The sequence below is a fragment of the Lissotriton vulgaris genome, chromosome 2_1 (genome assembly GCF_964263255.1).
Source record: "Lissotriton vulgaris chromosome 2_1, aLisVul1.2, whole genome shotgun sequence".
Lineage (NCBI taxonomy): Eukaryota > Metazoa > Chordata > Amphibia > Caudata > Salamandridae > Lissotriton > Lissotriton vulgaris.
Window position 1 is genome coordinate 1,810,129,144 of NC_141687.1, and position 20,083 is coordinate 1,810,149,226.

General features: G+C 45.1%; 1 protein-coding gene across 1 annotated transcript in view; it reads right to left on the reverse strand.

Moving 5' to 3' along the window:
- CEMIP (cell migration inducing hyaluronidase 1) overlaps positions 1-20,083 on the reverse strand; it is an 857,787-nt gene that overhangs the window by 71,786 nt on the left and 765,918 nt on the right. The window contains exons 24-26 of the mRNA XM_086957874.1: positions 19,207-19,392; positions 16,253-16,457; positions 6,263-6,349 (exon numbers count right to left, since the gene is read on the reverse strand). Coding sequence (XP_086814000.1) covers positions 6,263-6,349; positions 16,253-16,457; positions 19,207-19,392 — 478 coding nt within the window. The remainder of the gene's footprint in view (positions 1-6,262; positions 6,350-16,252; positions 16,458-19,206; positions 19,393-20,083) is intronic.

A 20,083-nucleotide genomic window follows, 5' to 3' on the forward strand; every position in this document is an offset into this window, starting at 1 on the left:
GCAAGAGTTTTGAACAGCCAGATGCGGTGGTCTCCCAGCTCAAAGACTGGTGAAACCCATCTCTAGTGGCCCTGGGTGGGTATATCCGATCCCCCTCCCTATGGAGACAAGTACTGTTCCCTTCTTGGGCTGGAACATACAGGGGAACCATTTGAGGTAGGCCATAGAGTAGTCATTATGGTCCAGTCTAAACCGGTCAGGCCCCTCCTAGAAAAAAACTGTCATCAACCAGAAGAGGGGGGGAAGGCCCAACCGCCCTAGTCGTGGACTGGAACCTAGAGACACACACAGCAATTTTCCTGGCAGCAATAAAAGACTCCAAAATGGCCCTAGAACTTAAAATTGATACAATGGCACAGGAAGTAAACCTACTCAGGGCAGACCACACAAAACCTGGTGGATAGTGTGACAAATGTGTAATCCACACTGGTGCAGATTAGACCTACTGTAACAGAGACCATTACCTGTATCAAAGCACTGGAGAAAGAACTCCTTAAACTGGCAGAAAAGTTGGAAGATGCTGAAGGCCAGTCCCACTGCAACAACATCTGGGGACTCCTGAAGATGGTCGAAGGTTGCAGCGCAGAACTCTTTCTGGAGGAATGGCTCTTGTTATTAGTCCTAGAAGCCAAAACTTCTAAATGGGTCACAGTTGAACGTGCCCACAGGGAGGGCCCGGGAAGAGCACCAATCCTGGGCCTGCCGCCACTAGCCATGGTGGTTAGGGTGCTAAATTTTAGAGATCGGGATGCCATAATGCAGGGGCGCACTTGCGAGAACCATGGACAGTAGAAGATTTGACTGCCACCATATGTCCAGATTGTACTACACTCATACAATGCCAAAGAGAAGCCTTCTGAGGAGCTAAGCCGCACCTACAAACCAAAACCTTTTCTTCCCAGCAAATCTCTGCATAATGGAGGGGGGAGATGCGCACTTCTTCGCTGACGCAAAGGTTGTCTGGGGATGGTTGGAGAGGCGCGAGTATTTGAGGCCACATCTGGAAGTGCTGCAAAGCCCGACGGTGCCCGCATACAGCGCCAACAAGGATCAGGCGACATCAGAAAGAGCTAAACTCGTGGCTGACATGTTCCTGGGACTCCTCCAATACAAGGGAAACTCTACTGAAAGAGACTGATAGCTCAAATGAGGAAGGCTCCAATGTTGATAGCAGAGACGAGATTGCACCGCGCCAAAGGTTATCCACCATGATGAATTCTGAAAAGATTGTCTGAGAGGCAGAGATGGACTACCTTCCCAGACAGATCTCGATGTGTACTCACAGGCCTGCGTTGCCTGTACTCCTGCTCATGCACTGCACCATGGTTCCCTACCTTACCGGATGGACATATATAACTGTTAGCTACACTTGCAATGGTAATCCAGGAATGTGTTCTTATTGGACGACGGACATACCATGCTTTGGGGTAGCAGCCAGTTTAAAGATCGTGGCATGGTTAGGTAGGATGGGGGGTAATAGGGAGGATGTTTATTTTCTTAAAATGTTATCTGACTGCACAGACTACGAGGAGTGGCTGCACCATTCAACACAGATGGATCACTATAGTGGGTGACGATGTACACAGCAGCCGTAAGGTACACCCACTCAAAATACTGGCATGGAATGTTAACGGACTAGGTAGCCAAGTTAAGCAGGACTGGTGAACAAAACACTCATACGCTATGCAGCAGATGTGATATTTCTGCAGAAAACACGTCTGAGAGAGTCTAATAGTGGCTTCCCGAGGAGGGGGTAGATATGCGGTGGTCAGTCACTCGGGGTATACCTCTGGATCCATGGGAGTCGCAATCCTGATAAAAAATACAGTCGTCTTTCAAGTGACTCAAACCTTATCCAATAACAAGGAATGCTGCATGGCGCTCCTGGGCAAATGGGAGGGGGAATCAATTGCTTTAGTAAGTGTATATATGCAACCCGGATTACAGACTCAGATGCTGGCACAATTGAGCAAATTGCTGCTAGATCTCCCACCAGCGACAATAATAGTGGGAGGGGATTATAACATGATAATGGACCCGCACATGGATAGAATGACAAGCCCCCAACCAGGTACCCCCCGGGCTGGTGAAACTCGGAACCTTTGTGAGGGCCATGGGTTTGGGAGAAGTATGGAGATCGCTGCATAAGACACATAAAAGCTACTCTTTTTTACTCTGGAGCACACAACTCCCACTCTGAGATAGATTCCTTCTTTACACAAATAGCAACACTACACAGAGTCACTGAGGCAGACTTCTAAGCGAGAGGTGTCTCTGACCACTCGCCACTGTGTATTATTCTTGCCTAACAGACTTTATGGGGAGAGCAGACTGGAGAAGGGCTACATTGTGACTCACAAAGGAAAAAGTCTGAAGGGTCCCGACAGCGTGACGAGCCTATACTTCTGCCGAGGCCACTGACGTAGTACCTGCATGGGAGAATTATAAGCCCACTATAGGGGAGGTGATTGTAGTGGGCGAAATAGGGGAAAAGAGAGAGAGAACTCAAAATTGTAGGGTGCTCGAAGAGAAAATCCTCGAACTTGAGACAGTCTATACACATAAGCCTTCAGACGCTGTACAGCAGCACATTCATCTCAAGTCTGAAGAATATAGAATACTAGTTACGGATGAAGTTAGACTAGCACACATGATCAAACAGAAACAGCTGTATGAGGTGGGGGACAAAGCTGGGAAACTCCTGGCCTTGCTTAGTAACAAAGACAGGGACACGCACCATATTGGGGAAGTTGTAGGACCGGATGGCTAGCAACAGTAATGGTGGACTATATGTGGGACTTTTTTATGTGCCCCAAAGGGACACACCCGAGCCAGACCTATTGACCTTTAACCAAAACTGCCCTTGCAGATGACTGGGCAGGGCTCAAGCTCTGGAGCTGGAGGGCCCCCTAACAACAGAAGTAATAAGCCTTGCACTCATGCAGCTTCAGTCAGGGAAAACACAGGGCAAAAATGGACTACTAATGAAATTCTTTAAGAGAATTACAAATAAGGTAGTAAGCCAGCTGTTCGATATGTACACTGAGGCATACCATATGGCTGAGCTCTCCTGAGATCTCGGTATGACAACAATCACACTTATCCCTAAACCTGGAAAACCCCCTTCCAATCTCCCCCATTAATGCAGACACTAAAGTGTCAGCGAAGGTGCTAGCTAATAGACTATAAAGTGTTAATCTCTGATCTGGCACATCTAGACCAGAATGGATTAATACCCTGCTGCTCTACTAAGTTGAATCTACATCATCTATATAACAATATTATGACTATCGATACAGTGGGAATACCCTTACACATCACATTGCTCAATGCAAACAAAGCCTTCGACTCAATTGAATGGTCCTTCCTCTTTGCCATAATTAGCAAAATGAGATTGGGACCTAAATTCCTGAAATGGATCTGACGGCTTTACACTCAACCCAGAGCCAGGCTCTGGCTAAATGGAACCATATCCAAGAAGTTCCCCATACGGAGAGGTAAACAGCAGAGAAGCACACTGTCGCAGATGATCTTTGCTTTGGTGATAGAGGCCCAGCTCAATGGATCTGGGTATATTCCCAGGTACGGGCCTGGAAATGGAATAACTCCTGGGAGTATCGGTTATTTTTATAGGCTGTTGATATCCTGCTCTATATTTCAGAACCAGACTCGTCCTTAGATAGACTTAGAGACATCTTTCGGATATATGAGCACTTTTCGGGCCTAGGGATTAATTCACTAATCTTCCTGATAGGGACCTGGAGATGGGAGGGAGCCCTACAGTTGTCCCTCCAGGTGGCTATGCACCACATTAAATACTTGGGTCTGTGGGTGTCAAAAAAGGAGCAAAGGCATTATGAGGCCAGCCTGATCCCACTCCTTTGAGGGCAGGAAAAGGATATACAACAATGGAGGCTTTTGCCGTTATCCCTTCTTGGCAGAGGAGCAGTCTTTAAAATGATTGCTCTCTCTAGATTTACCTACATCCTGCAAAACAGCTCCTCTGCAGTTGCAGATGCATTCTTCCAGGTGGTGAATAGACTACTACGATCCCTATTATGCAACAATGATCCACCGTGAATCGCCAGAGATCCATATGTGAAGATGGTATAGCGCTACCTGATATTCATAGGTATTATGAGGCAGCACCGATCCAGATAGCGAATAAGTGGGCATATGCCTCAATAGGAGATCCGGTATTCCGGATGGACCGAGAGAAAATTAGGCGAAAGGGGTACTTACAATTATATGGAGGGAAACTGCTGGTGGATTCCAGCCACCACAACGGTGGTCTCTCTATGGCATAAACGGAATAGAGAAATCGGTTGGAGAAAGAGGCTCACTCCCCAAACACCCCTATGGCTAAAGATGAGGCTGTGCAAGTTGATGTAACTACTGGGCTTCAGACATTGTGATATAATTGGCCCGTTCAATTAGATGATGTATGGGATGAAAATGGAATGGTGGCATTTGAACACTTATGGGCAGAATGTGCAACACGCACAACACTGATTTTTAAGTATCTGCAACTATGACATTCTTTACAATTGCGAATTTAAACAGGGGGAGAAACAAAGAAGAATTCCCCATGGAATCCCAAGTCTTAGAAAGCCATATGACATTAAGGGCTACCTTCCTCACATAAGCTAACTTGGTGAGGAACACTACAGGGTGAACTGTCCCGACTTCATGCCCATTGGTAGGGTGACAGAGAAGAGCTGACTGATGTAGACTTGAGGGCGGTGGCCATAAAGGCAAGCCATTGACTTATTCAGTATAAAATCCTGCATAGGATTTATTAACCCATACATGCCTATACAAAATTGGTAGTTCCCAAGATGAGTTAAGACTTACGTGCTGTGGACAGCGATGCACTTTCTTGCATACATTGTGGGATACAATGCCACAGTGCCTTAAACTTGCCACGTTCATGGAACGAGGAAACATGCACCCTCATGGAGGCCACTGGGGTCACAATTGACCTGGAGGCCCCCTCGCATTGGTGGTTGTCTGAGTAGGCTAGGACACTACAAATGATAACAAGAAACTGTTCAACCCGGGATATGTAATGGCAAAAAGGGAAATTGCTCAAAAATGGGGACGCAACCTCAGCCCACGCCTCTGAGACTCAGATGGGCATGGAAACGAGCAGAATAAGTGAGAATATGGTATACCAAGGCACGGGATGCCCACATAAATACAATAGGATAAGGGTAGGGGTGCAGAGCCTTAGGCAAACTGACAATGAGGAGTAATGTGCACCACCTAGAGCCCCGATGTTCCCAGCTGGGTACTGCACCCTAGTCTGGGACACTGTGGAACTCTTACATCGAAGTCAATTACTATTATAACTTACTAGGTAGGAGGGGTTGGAGGAATGGTGTCTGATTTATCTACCCTGTCGTCTAAGAACATTACCAGTGCTGTTTAAGCGTTATCATTCAAAAGCCAATAAAACCTACTACAACAAAAATGAGCTAAATTAGCTGTGGGAGTACATTGGGGGATGAAAGAGGCATGAGGTAATTGTAATTCTAAATTGATACTTGTATAGCGCACTACTCACCCGCAAGGGTCTCAAGGCGCTTGTACGAATACCGCTGTGGAACCCATCCTGGCTTTCCCTGTGAGACGTCCACTCCTGGGCACCCTCAAGGTGGAGGCCAGGCATCCTTAGCGTTGTGGGGGCCGTTGTGGAGATTAAGCAAGCTATTGCCCAGAGTTGCAGAGTGGGACTCCATGATTGGAATAGGCACCGAGGCGAGAATTATCAGGCCCGTGGAATTTTGAGCCCAAGACCTGCCGAGGCGGGGTATTGAACCCTGGTCCCGGGCTAAACCTCTGCATCAGGTTCTGCCGCTCTAATCATTGAGCCACACTTCTCCAATGTGAAATTAAGAATATGAAACCTTGGTATTCAGGCAGTCGCGCCCGCAGACTTCTAACAAAAATGTGGCCCAGGAACTTGTTCTTTTTCAAATTAAGCACTGGAGTGGTAATCTTCCTGAAGAAGGATTGGTTTAATCTAATCGGAGTTCTTGTGAGTATTTTAGAAGCACACTTTATTATTTTCACTTTTGATTATCACCAGCCCTGAACTGACTGTGACGTGGATGTGTCTGGGGCTGCAAGGAGCGTCCACTCTCTTTCCCTCTCTCTCTAGCTCCTTCTCTCTCTCACACACACACTTCCTATCTACCTCCCACCTTCTCTCCCCTTAGAATATATGACATGATAAAATCCAAATACTGGCCAACCTTACCTCAATATAGGCAAAATCGTCCTTGAGATGGAAAAATCTGGTATTATATGTTTCAAGTTTCAGCTCCAGGAAGTGATCTGTGGATTTCTGGAAAACAAATATGCATATTTTAAGAAATTAGAAAAGTTACCTCAGAAGTGGAACATTTTAGTAGAGAAACATTCCAAAGTAAAAGAGTAAAGATGACATTAGCACATAGTACAGTAAATGGAAACCACTGGGTTCAACATTTTATCACTATATGGGGCAAAACCAGAAAATTATTACAGACAACAGGCAAGAGTGAGTGCGCCCTAATTCCCATTTGTTAACACGCGGAGTAGGTGACGCATGATGCTGCATTCTGCATGTTGATTCTGTGGTGACTTTGTTCATATGCAGCCTCGGATTGGCAAATTGGGCAATTGGCCAATGGGCCTGTGGTTGAGTCCCGTTGATTGACCGTTTTTTTTTGGTGGCCGTCTCAGTCTCCACTGCAAGGGGACAATGTCAAAGGCTGTAATAAAGCCTGTGCATACATATAATGAGCCTGACCTGATGCACATTAAGGTCAAGCTGCCGCATTGTCAGAAGCAGAATGACAATGGGCTGCTCCGGCTGTCACACATGAGGTGTGTCTTACCTCTGAAACCCTCCAGGTGTGACCAGCGGCTCAAGTAGCTGCTGATGGGAAGCCATTAGCACTTGCCTCAGATGGGATTGGGGCAGGGGAGAGTACTAGAGCAGGTGGTGGGAGATTGGCGAGGGCCAGCAAGGGGGCTCTTCGTTTTTTTTTTGCCTCCCTCCTCTGCATGGAACAGGCAGAGATAAATTAGTCTCTGCTGTTATTCTTCACCTGCCATAAAGCAAATATTGCAGTCAACAGGGAGAGATTGTGGCCTTAGCCGACTTCGAAACTGGGAAACTAGGTTTGAGTCCCAGCATCAGCTCAACATCCTGTGATTTTGGGCAAATCACGAGCACAAAAAAATGAAACTGACAGTAATGCTATCTGGTGCTCATGTAAAGCACTCCAATACCTCTGGGCCAATTTCATGCTATACAAAACGGCATGTATTTGAGGAAAGTGACACTATTATTTTTTTTTGCATTTACACACTAGCATCCTTGTGCGCAGAAGTCGAGATATGAATTTTTAAAGAATAAGTATCAAAATAGCGCTTAGAAGCAATAAGCAGTTAAAAGAGGTATCTGGTCGCGCTAGACCAGGGTAAAGTCAAAAGTACATGCTGACTTCGATGGGGTGCAGGCCGGATACAGGGACCTACTTGGGCCTGCAGAACCAAAGTACCTTGATCTGTGATTTGTCATTGTCAACAAGGATGCGCAATGCAGACAAGGTGATGCATCACTGTCGATTCACGCAGAGGACAAGATGCATCGATTTTCTCCATGCAACTACAATGATGCATTGGTTCCGAGTGCGCGTGCTGGTTCCAGATGTAATGCGCAGCTGCTTCTCCCACAGTAGGTGATGCATTGATGCCAAAGGTGATGCGCTGGTTCTGATGAGGATCCGTCGGGTCCGCACTCACTACAACGAGGATGCGCTGGTTCCAATTCACGCAATGGCGACGATGCACAAGTTCCGATGGGGATGTGTGCATCTGGATGAAGAAGCATCTTATGACTCACTTCCAAGGGACCAGGACTGGGGTGGGAATACCCTTACCCCTGGGGTGGCACCACTTGGCAGATGCATCACTGTCGATTCACGCAGAGGACAAGATGCATCGATTTTCTCCACGCAACTACAATGATGCATTGGTTCCGAGGGTGCGTGCTGGTTCCAGATGTAATGCGCAGCTGCTTCTCCCACAGTAGGTGATGCATTGATGCCAAAGGTGATGCGCTGGTTCTGATGAGGATCCGTCGGGTCCGCACTCACTACAACGAGGATGCGCTGGTTTCAATTCACGCAATGGCGACGATGCACAAGTTCCGATGGGGATGTGTGCGTCTGGATGAAGAAGCATCTTATGCCTCACTTCCAAGGGACCAGGACTGGGGTGGGAATACCCTTACCCCTGGGGTGGCACCACTTGGCAGGGCAGTCTCACAGCTTGCAGAGTCCAGGTGCAAATGCAGTTGGTTCAAGTCTTTGATATCCTTGAGACTTGGGAACAGGAGGCAAACCAGAAAGTCCTTGGAGCCCTTCTGGGTTTACGTGATGTAGGTCCAGTGCTTCTCACCCAGGCAAGAGAACAGCAGGCAGCAGGGCAGCTTAGCAAGACAACAGCACAGCGAAGCAGAGTTCAGCAAAGCAGCTGCCCAGCAGAATGTCAGTTCTTACAGCAGCTCTTTATCCTGGCAGAGTAGTCACAGGTCCAAATGTGTACCGATTTGGTAGTGCCAGAGGTCCAGCAGTTATACCCATTGGTTCCTTTGAAGTGGAGGAGACTTCAAAGAAATGTTTGAAGTGCTCAGAGGTCATCCCATCCTGCCGTGGCTCCAGACACTCTACAGTGGGGTAATCAATCCTTTGTATGGGGATAGGACACAGCCCTTTTAGGTATAAGTGTCGGGAAACATACTTAACAACAACGTTTTAACCACTACTTACCTGAACAACGAAGCCAGAACAACGACTTTCCTCAACCACGACTTTTCTTGAACAACGAAGCCCAAACACCGAGGACTGCATAAGGCATGGTACCTCACTCCTCTTCACCCCCCACCCCTCATCGACCCTTGGAATCATTCTTTTGGCAGTGCAGAGGACTGCCAAGGCCTGACATTGCGTACCTAGCACAATGCATGGCACATCACTGATGGCAGCCCCCCACCCCTCATCAACCCTTGGAATTTGCTTTCACCAACCAGCCCCACTTAATTATCTGCCATGCATAATAGAGTAAAAACGTGGGGGAAAAACACCCCTGCACAATTTAATGCAGAGTAAAACAAGACATACTACACGGAAAAGTATGGAATCAGAACGGTGGGCGTAGTTCGCGAAGTAGCGCTACGTGAAGCTACGCGAAGTGCACTTCGCACTACGCGAACTTCACGTAGCACTACGCGAGCTGCGTAGTAGCATGTTCGCACTGTGCAAGATGTGTTTTCAATGATTGCACAGTGCGGACAAGCATCCGGCACTGTGCAATCATTGAAAACGGCATCTTGCACAGTGCGAGCTGTAGTTTTCTGCTGCTCGAGTAGATTATTACTCGAGCTGCAGCTTTCTCAACGCGAACTGGTAGTTTCTCATTGAGAGCGGTCGCGAGCATGCGCAACAACTCACAATGAGAAACCTTACCTCCCCGCGTTGAGAATCTCGCCGGGATGTAATTTTGCTTGCTCGCGGTCGCGAACATGACGTTCAGGACCGCGAACAAGCAAAAAATGATCGATGCACTACGCTACACTGCACTACGCGTGTTCGCACTGTGCTACGTGCAGCTCGCGTAGTGCGAAGTTGCGCAACCTTCGCAAACTCCGCGAGCGTAGCGTAGTGCTTCGCCCAGGCATAATCAGAACGCACAGAAAAAAGTTATCGTTATGAAAAAGAACTTTTGTTCTACATTATTGCGAAAATCAAATAATTATTTTGTGTAGAAAAGCCATTACATGTCATGCAGAATAAAGCAGTTAATAACCCAAAGCAAGTTTGTTCAATTTGGAAGTTTTGATTAATAGGAAAGTCATAGATATTTTAGTCAGTCACTGTCTTTTTTTAACCTATTACTCTTAAGTGTTTGGTCCTCAATTTTTAATTGACAGACACACACTCTTACTATATAAATAACAAGGTTCTCGGTTCTTATCTACGATCTCAAATTTCAGTAAAATGTGGATAAATCTTTTTTTTCTGTTAGATGAAATGTAGCTCAAGAACAGTCAACATACGACTAGATGGCGCAAGTGAGTTACAATACAAAACTTAAAAAATTCATTATGATAGCATGGAATAAAACCATTTTAACAACATTGATGTTGGGAGTATTAAAATGCAGGACAATATTAAAGCGAGCATGTGAATAGATATCCACAAATGGGTTCATAAAACGTGCACAGAACTAAACCACATAGAAATGTATGTCACTAGAATCTAGTTTGTATAAACTAATCATTTTCGTGGTTTAGGAACTCGTTGTTATCAATGTCGTTGTTTGGCATTGCTCGTTGTTTAGCATTCATGCTTAAGGAATTCGTGGTTTAGACAGTAGTTGTTCAATCATACAACCATAAGTGTCAGCCAGCTCCCCCCATCCTGCTCCTGATGGCCCACCTGCCTGCACATGACCACTCAGGCATACCTGCCCTTCCTTTATGTGTGACTAGCTAAAGGTAATGCAGAAAGTCAGCTGTCAACCACCCCAGATGTGTATTCCCGAGACGGGCAGAAGCCACCACATGGCCAAAGTAAGTAAATGCCAACTTTCTAAAAGTGGCATTTGCTCAACTGGAATTTAAAATTCAACTTCACCATAAATTGTGATTTTGAATTGTGAGTTCAATGACACTAAACTTGAAAAGTCTATCTCTTCACAATTGGGAATGACACTTAATATATGTTTTTCCCTCCCACAACAAGTAAAATTTTAAAGTACATGTCCTGCCTTTTAAATACATTGCACCCTGCCCCATGGGTTATACAGGGCCTACTTTAGGGGTGACTTATGTGTATAAAAAGGGATGGTTTAGGCATGGGAAGAGGGTTTACTTACCAGGTCGACATGGCAGTGTGAAACTGCACATGCAGGATCTGCAGTGGTAGAGATGAGACATTCCTTTAGAATGCTGATACAGAAACATAGTTAAGGTGTGCGCAATGCTCTTCAGCTAAGTAACTCAATACACTATTGTAACAGCTCACATTCACCCCTATCCAGTGGTTAATTTGTAAAAGAAATAAGTGCCTAGGCTCTCATCGGGAGGCAGCTTGCACCAGCCCATTTCTCCCGTTAGCACCACCTACAACACAATCAACTACTAACCATGAAAGTGGGGAGAGTGGATATGTCATAATCACCAGAGCTGCCGACTTCGGAGCTGGGGAATCAGGTTTGAGTCCAGGCGTCGGCTCAACATCCTGTGATTCTGGGAAAATCACTTAATCAATCACTTAATCTCCTTGTGCCTACCATAAATGGATGTGTTGTTAAGTGGTGCTCAAGAAAAGTGCTGGTGTTGATGTTTAAGTGCCGGTGCTCAGCACCGAAACCAACTTGATCAAATTAAGCACAGCCCCAATCACTACTAACCAGCTAGGTTTCTCAGAAGCAGCTGTCAAGGCTACTTAGGGCCTCATTCTGTCTGCTGCGGTCTCCCGAGACCACCGCAAACTGGAGTTTGTGTCGGAATCAGGAATGCGAGTAGTCAAGTCATTTCCACATGTGCGTCTTTTTCTGCCTCAATGTAGGTACACATTTGTAAGATTCACACATAGTAAACCATATCATTCCAAGTTTTCCCACAATGGAACAAGTGAAAATGAGCAATATTACCAAGTTATCCCTCGCTGAGGATGAAGGTTACATACTTCACTCAATAAATACAGGACTTCACAGTGTCAGTATTTTCAGAGTTCAACTTTACCACGCCTAATAGGGCTGCTCATGTAATGAGTCTCTTAGTCACATCCTTCCCTCATCATAGTGACCACAATTTTGCTACTTCAGCACTCAGTCTAACAATACTTGAACTGTACATGTACATTTCCTTCAAAACTAAATAGACGTGACTTAGTAAAAGCGCAGTGTTCAAATACATCAGTAGCAATCACTCAAATCCACATTTTTACATGCACATTAACTGTGCATTCGTGCTTCCCTTTCCTTGAACTTGCAGCGCCCCCATTTCTCGAAAATGTGGAACTAGAGTTAATAAAATTACAGAATATGCAAAAGAGTAAAATAATGACAATTGCTCAGCACAAAAGTGATGCCGAAGAATGCCTTTTCTGGAATGTTTAATATCAAAAGAAGAATTAGTTACATTGAAAGGCATAGTTTGTAAATACTAGCAGCATTAAAATTAATTTTGTAAAATCATGCAAAAAAAAGATGTTCCGTTGAATGGCACGTACATTTAAAGTTTCAAACAAATTGAAGTTATAAAAATAAAACTGTAGTTTTGTTGGAAACAATTTACTCAGACGGAGACATTGAATGGCTAAAGTGTGATACAACCAATTCCTTCTCAACGCACTATTATGTAACCACGGCATCAAAGAGTCAAACAAATGGTACAGCACTGCTCACTAGCTCTAAAAGGTAAGACTTCGACATGCAATACCGATAACAGTGATTCAACAACAAGGCTGGTGAAACTCAATGCAACCAAACAATTGATGTATTAAACCAGCTAAGCCCAATACTGCCATGAACTACAGACATTTTCATGTTGGAAATAGAAACACCTTGGGATTGCATGGCCAAGAATGCTTCCTAAATCTATCTCTGAGCCCATCCCTTGTAAAATCTTCCTTATCCACATGCAAACTCCTGGGAGTGGTGCAGGCAAGGAACCTAACTATTAGGATCACAGCTACAAACAGATAGACCGAGTTGGGAGAAGCCAGGGTTACGGCACTGCCGAGGCACAGCGCCGCAACCGATGCCGCCTCACTGCTGTGGGCACTTCCGGTTGCAGCGGAGATGTCCCGAGCCCACCCGCAGCCCGGCTCCTCACCGCCTCCGCCTCTCAGGCTCCTCGTCCGCCGCCATCCTGAGCTGTGCAGCCGCCGAGTTCTGCCGCGCTTTGACCGCCCGCAGAGGAGGAGCTCTCTCAGTGCCTCCAGCAATTATCTACCGGGCTTGTGCAGCTGGCGGTTGATCTTGTCAGCGGTTCCCGGTATTAATGCCCTCTTCGCTTCTGCCATGGCCGGAGGCTCGATGCAGGACCCCCAGCCCTTCCAGACATCGGAGCTCAGGTCGGGAGGCCCGATGCAGGACCCCTAGCTCTCCCAGACATCGGCAGAGGAGGCTCTCAGCTCCGGCTACGAACCGGGCAAAGCGGGACAGCAGTGGATGCAAGAGACAACTTCTCTCCTCCACCACCAACAGCTCAGCGCCCGGGTGGGCGCCATTTTCTGCGGAGAAGCTCCGGGGCTCATCGGGTCAGTTCGGGGGCAGGCTGCGGGTCTGTCGGAACACCGAGAGCCTGCTTTTGGCTGCCGCTGAGCCCCCCACGCACAACGCCACCACCCACAGCGTGTTTAACTGGGCTCTGGTGAGAGGCCCCCTCCTCCTTCCCTTTAATCTTTGTTTTAGACTTTGCTGCCTATCGCTCAGCGATCAGCTGCCTAGGCGCCTGTGGTCTTTCTTCCCTGACCCCTGGTCTCCAGATTGAACTCCTCTGCCCCAGCTCCTCATGGACGATGAGGCTGTGACTTTGCTGCGGACTGCCTTTCTCCCCCCGGACGTGCTGGCTATGGCAGCCCTCTTCCTGGACTTTCGGACTTGGACCTTTATGCTCCCCGCCATTTTCTTTTTATGACTCGCTTCTTCTTCTACCTTTCTCCTCCGCCATTTTAGTGATCTCTGACCTCCCCCTCTGTCCCAGCGACCTTTCTTTTGTCTCTCCTGTTGCCTCTGACATACTCCTCACTGTCTTACTCATTACTATCTGCTTCCCTCTATCGTTTGTCTCACTTTCCTGCCCTTCTCTGTCCTTCCCTTGGTGCTGTGACTGCATCCCCCCTCCGACCCCACTTAATGGAACTCTGCTTTTCTGTATACAGAGATAACTCTAATCACTAGTATATGCAGTAGACCTTTGTACTCTCTACCATTCCTATGTGACTCTTAGAGTATATCCATTCATATCCCTTCCCTATGTATATAGAGATAACTCTAATCACTAGTATATGCTGTAGACCTTTGTATTTTCTACCATTCCTATGTGACTCTTAGAGTATATCCATTCATATCCCTTCCCTATGTATATAGAGATAAATATAATCACCAGTCTCTTCTTTATGTGACTTTACATCTTGTACATTTGCAATTTTTTTCTGTGTGTATCTTTTATGTAACACATGTAATCCTAAATCCTTATGTTTTGCAACTGGTTCTTATGTAAAGCACTCTGACACCTTCGGGTCAAGTTCGCGCTATATAAAATCTCATTAAATTAAAAAAAATAAAAGGTAGATCCAACGCTGGGCCCAACAGCATGTTTCTAATATTTTCTCAAAAAACCTTGCCCACCAAAATTACGACCTTCATGAATGTGTCCTATCTCACAGGCTAATCTGTGCACTTTCTAAGGAAACAGTTCTCATTCTCCTGAAAATCCCACTCACTATCCTGAGATTCTTGCTGATTACATGCTAAGATCAAACTTTCCAAAGCCAAGAGCAATCCTGGTGTGATGATGATGAGATAAACTTATATCGCGCAATTTAGCCCATCGGGCGTCAAGGCGCCTAACCAAAACATAATCAGAAAAACATAATCCTAGGTCCGAGAGCATGTCTATGGGTAGGCCTCGATGAAGAGCCACGTCTTTAGGGATTTCTTAAAAAGCGCCATGGAAGATTGTGCTTTTAGCTCGGAGGGGAGGGCGTTCCACAATTTAGGGGCCACAGAAGAAAAGGCCGTTCCACCCCATCTGGCTCTGTTTGTCCGAGGGACGGATAGAAGGTTCTTGCCAGCAGAGGGTAAATTTCTAATGGGGGTGTAAGGGACCAGGAGGGAGCTTATAGCTTCAGCACAGCCGCCAGACAGAGCGCTGAAAACCAGGCACAGGATTTTAAAAGATCCTGGCCTGCATCGGGAGCCAATGCAGACTCTTCCTGGCGAGAGTGGCTGAGGGGATGTTAGGAACATCCAGGACAAATGAAGCAGCCGTGTTCTGGATGGTTTGAAGACGTCGGATAAGTCCTTTATTGATGTCTGCATAAAGCGCATTGCAGTAATCCAACCGTGATGTAACTAAAGCAACCACAGTTTGCGGGCTTGGGGGGAGAGGTAATGGGAGATTTTTCTAAGAATCTTAATGGTGTGGGAAGCCGCAAGATACATTCAAGCAGCTGCTGTGCATCTTGATTACTTATCATCAAGAATTAGTCTTCAGGCAGGTGAGAGGAACCAAAAGTACAACTCCAAATATCTTGAGGGCTCTCTAACAAATGTAGATAAATGTGAAGAAATCAGGGATAGATCTGGGTACTATCACTAGTCACAGGACGGAAAACATATATCTTCTAGTGAAAAACGGTGGGGCAAATTAGACTAACAATCTCACATGATTTTTCGTATCCGTGTACAAGACAGACTAAAATTGGAATAAAAATTGGCTTAAGTTTCAGAGGAGGGCAGCTGAAGCTGGTGGAACCATTTTACGTTTAGATATCTGTAAGCCTGATATTAAATAATTTATCTAATGGTCCCTTCAACTGCCTATTTGTTTGCTAAAGGGTTGGGCTCAACTTTTTATTTCCTTTGGGTATTACCAGCATTTTGGGTCTCCGTGCAAATTGATCCTACCAGCGATTATTACCACTGCCTATTATCTCTTCTATTACTGGTTTTACAAAAAAACAGAATGTAGTATTACTCTCTTTTCTCTTCTGTCACCATGTAGACCATTGTCCTATTATGATGGCGTCAACAGATACTTTCTCTTTCATTCTATTCTAGCGTATTTATGTTTTATCTTTGTGAGTAGCAAATGTATATTTTTACAATAACCTTCCACACCGATGCACTTCTGCATCTGATGTACGTGGACTGATTGTTTAGCTTAACATATTGATTGTTCCTGTGGTTAATTGTTCTAACAGTGCAGGAGGGATCAATTTAATGCATTTGATTGACTGACCAAATAATTTAATATATCTGCCTGGCTGCCACAAACACAGTATACAATAGATTTAGGGTGATTCTATCTAAGCAAGGATCGATGTCAAACAGTCATGAGAAATAAAAAAAAAGGGTAAGGTCTTATCACACTGAAATCTCACTTAAGGCACTAATGGCTGACATCATACACAAGTCCAATCAAAAATGAAAGTTTAAGGAATCAAACAAGCATCTTTACCAGCTGGGACCCATGCAGCTTCTGTGGCATGGGAATATCCACAGTGGGCGTCTCGGCATACTTCGGGTAGGCTCTCGCTACACAGTTGCTGATTTCTGTGCTTCTTGGAATTAAGGCCTTGATCTTTATTCTCTCGCAACCTTTTGTGGAGCAGAAGGTAAATTGCTCTTTCTCATTTTGCGCTTTCACTTTCAAGAACAATAACCTGTTAAGACAGAGGATGCAATGCACAGTTTAGTCAACACTAACTTCTGCAGATCACTAATCGCAGCGCCTTCTGCACTAGCAGAGGAAGTTATTGCACTATAGATCTACTATATCTATATTTGTGTGTTTACCCATATAGGGGTAAACTACACTTATATATAGGATGGTAACCATGTTCCTACCACAGCTGTCTGTGGAGGGATACCCTCTTATGGGCCTGCCATAACTATATGTAAACGGTCGACAAGGCTGCCATAGGACGTTTTGAAACATGAGCGCGCCGTGAGCCACTCGGCATGCATCTCCTATGCGTGCCGCCATCTTTTGATTGGAGATTTCCGGGTGCAGGCATTCAACGTAGCCTGCAATGGACTGTGTGTTGCTGCTTTGCCTGGATTCTCTGCCAACCATTCTGTTCCTCAAATATATATATTTTTTTTAATGCTGAATCTCGACAAGAGCGTCCCGGTTTGAAGATCGCTTATCTCTTCATTTGAGTCGCAGGAACGCTTTCCATGTTAGCGCAACCTTCACCCTGGGCAGAATCGTTTTCTTGGTTGTTTCTGGTTTGGGGATCTGTTTCAGTCTCATTGGTCATAGCATAATGTGGTCATAGGACTTTTCTACCAGCCCATGTGGTGCGTTCTCTAAATGCACATTAAACTTTACATCTTCAACTGGCATAGTGTATGCTGGCAAGTTCTTTGTTGCAGAGTACTTTCATCTGGGATGTCGCCAAGAACTGCTGTATGCCTGTCTAAACATCCAGTTGACAGGCACACCTTTGACTTTGTCTCCATAACGAGCATGTTTTTTTGACTAACAGTACATATCAAATGGTTGTGGTGTCACTCTTTCAAGAAAATCTGTGTATTTATTAGACATGTCATGTTACGCCTAGTAACTTATTTCTAATGCTGGGTGTACTTACCCTCATGACTGTAATATGGTGATGTTTTTCATGCATGTTCTCATTACAGTTGATATATCCCTGTTTTAGGGATGGGAGTGGGTTTCAGTCCCATTTCCCCTCGTTTCAGATATTGTATCCCTGTTTTAGGGATGGGAGTGGGTTCTCAGTCCCATTTCCCCTCATTCACAGTTTGTGTCAAGGGGGTTTTCCCTTGTCAACATTGAATGGGTGTCAGCCCCATTCAAGGTCATTTTACAATGCATTTCTGCTGCTAACCCTCATTCGTGGGTTATGGGGTGACAATCCCCTTTCTATATTTGTTGGACACTTCGTTGTACGTCACTTGTGTGTGTAAGTCGCCCTGCGCTTCATTTTCCTCTTGTGTCCAATGTGTAAGCCACCCTGGCCTCATTTTTCATTGTCTTGTGTAAGTCGCCTTGTGCATCACATTCTCTTGTGTGTGTAGTCATCTCGGCTCACTTAGTCTTGTGTGTGTAAGCCGCACCGCGTATCACCTTGTACTCCTACGCTGTCTTGTGTGTGTAAGTCACCTTGTGCTTCACCTTGACTTTATGTGTGCGTTCGCCACATTGTGCTGCACCATCTCGTTCTGCGTGTGTACTGGGGTTTCTGTCCCTTGTTACACCTTCAATTATTTTGTTATGGGTAAGCCCCATATTTTCTCAGTCCCTCACATGAGGGGTGGCATTTAGGGTTTCTTTTCCTTTTGCCACAGTCTTCTTTCGTGAGGACCTTCTCTTCACCTTAGGTCATGCTCACTTGTTGTTGTGAGATTTTCTTTCACGCTTCACATTTTTGTTCAGTAGTAAAGGAGGAGGATAGTGTTAGTGTTTACTGTCTCTTTCTTCCTTCTTTATTTTCTTGTGTGTCTGTTTGCCCTCTCGTGATGTGGTGTTATCCTCATCGCTGGGTTTATGGATTTCTTCTTATGATTGTTTATTCTTACTGTATATAGTTTTTCTTCCATTGTTATTTTCTCTTTTGTTTTTCATTTCGAGAGGAAGAGGATAATGTAGTATCCTCAGATTTGTATATATGTTTCTGTACTCCTCTTCATCTAGCTGCTCAGCCAGTGTGAGTGTTCCGGGTAGAATGTTTAGTGTGATTGACATGAGTGGAATGTTTGGGTGCCTGGTGTGAGTGTTGTCAGTTGGGAGATGGGCTGAGCAGCTAGGAGGCTGCTCCTGGTGGGGCTGCTTGTCCAGACTTCTACTTCCTGTTATCCTACTTATGGTTTAAATAAACCTATTACGTAACTGAACTACATCTGCCTCGGATACATCATTATCTGAATGTATGGACTAACTTACTACAAAGTAAAAGACAGTCGGTGCTGTGTTCAAGTTTTACATCAGTGACCTACAAAAAGAATGCTGCAGTGGGTACACAACACACCGAGCTACCATAACCAATTTATGATGCACTCAACGTTTGCTTTAGTATGTGAATATAAGACAGAATGTGATTTGAACAAAAGCTTAAAGAGTGCAGGAACACATTAAATAAGAGAAACATTTTGGCATTTTCTATAGGTTATGGTAGGACCGCTGCTCTTGGCAGGCCTTTCTGTGCAAATGTGAAGTATAACCCATGTAGGGTACTATGTGCTTGGAAATGACACTGAGAGGCTCGAGGAAATAGGCACTCTGCAGCAGGAAAACTCTCAGAGTGACCCCAAGAGCAAGTAGGGTAAGCTAGTGGCCCTTTTGATGCCTGAGTGTTGCCTATACAATAAATCCTCAATTTTAGAAGTGAGCAGTAAGGTAGTGCAGAAGTCGGGCTGTTTTCACTGGTGGAAAGAAGGCTTCCTTACCCAGAGTCCTCGTCCCAATAGTAGTAACTTTTGCCAGCATAGCTGTACTGGAGCTTGTCCATCTGGAAGGTCCTGAGGAAGATGCCTGTCTTGTGCGTTTGTTTTGTGAGTCGATTGTGGATGTCTGAGAGGATGGAAAATGTGGTTCCTTTTGGATAGCAGAATCCTACTTGGATCCAGTCATTCCTAAAAAAGAAAATACAAAGTTACCGCAAATTATCGAAACACGCCAGCGAATTCCCCTAGTACTCTTTAAGCCAAAAAATAAATACTTCATTGAAATATTGGCTGATTCCTTTCCTGGCAAGCACTAGGACGTGGCTGTTACCTTAAATGAATAAGAACCAATGCTTAAAAACAAGTTTAAATTAACTAAAAGGGCTAATGCTGGTTTGACACACAACACACCTTGAATGCTATCAGAGTGGCTACTAAGCTTGGTTCCTGTCGGTACAAATACATGGATCTACAAAAATAAAGCGAGTCATGAGGACGCATGGTGTAAAACCTGGCAAATCATACAGATTTAATGCAGGGCAATGTTATTTTGAGGATAAATAGCTGTTTTGAAGGCAGTTCCTCCCATTGATGGTTTGGGCACCAGCATATAAATGAAGAGGTCAAATGAAGTTTACACAGAACTCTTAAGACCATCTGCCTTTGATTATTTTGTTCTCGTTAGTTCCTCAGAATTTGTGTGTATCAAAAACATTTTTTAATTTATACAAAATCTTAAGCATGTACTGGAAGATGCAGCGATGAGTTTAAAATTAACATATTAATAGGCACATTGCACAACTAAGCGGAAATTGTTACCACATGTACATGTCCAGATTCAGCCTTTTACAACGTGCAAACTAAGTGGATTTTAGCACAA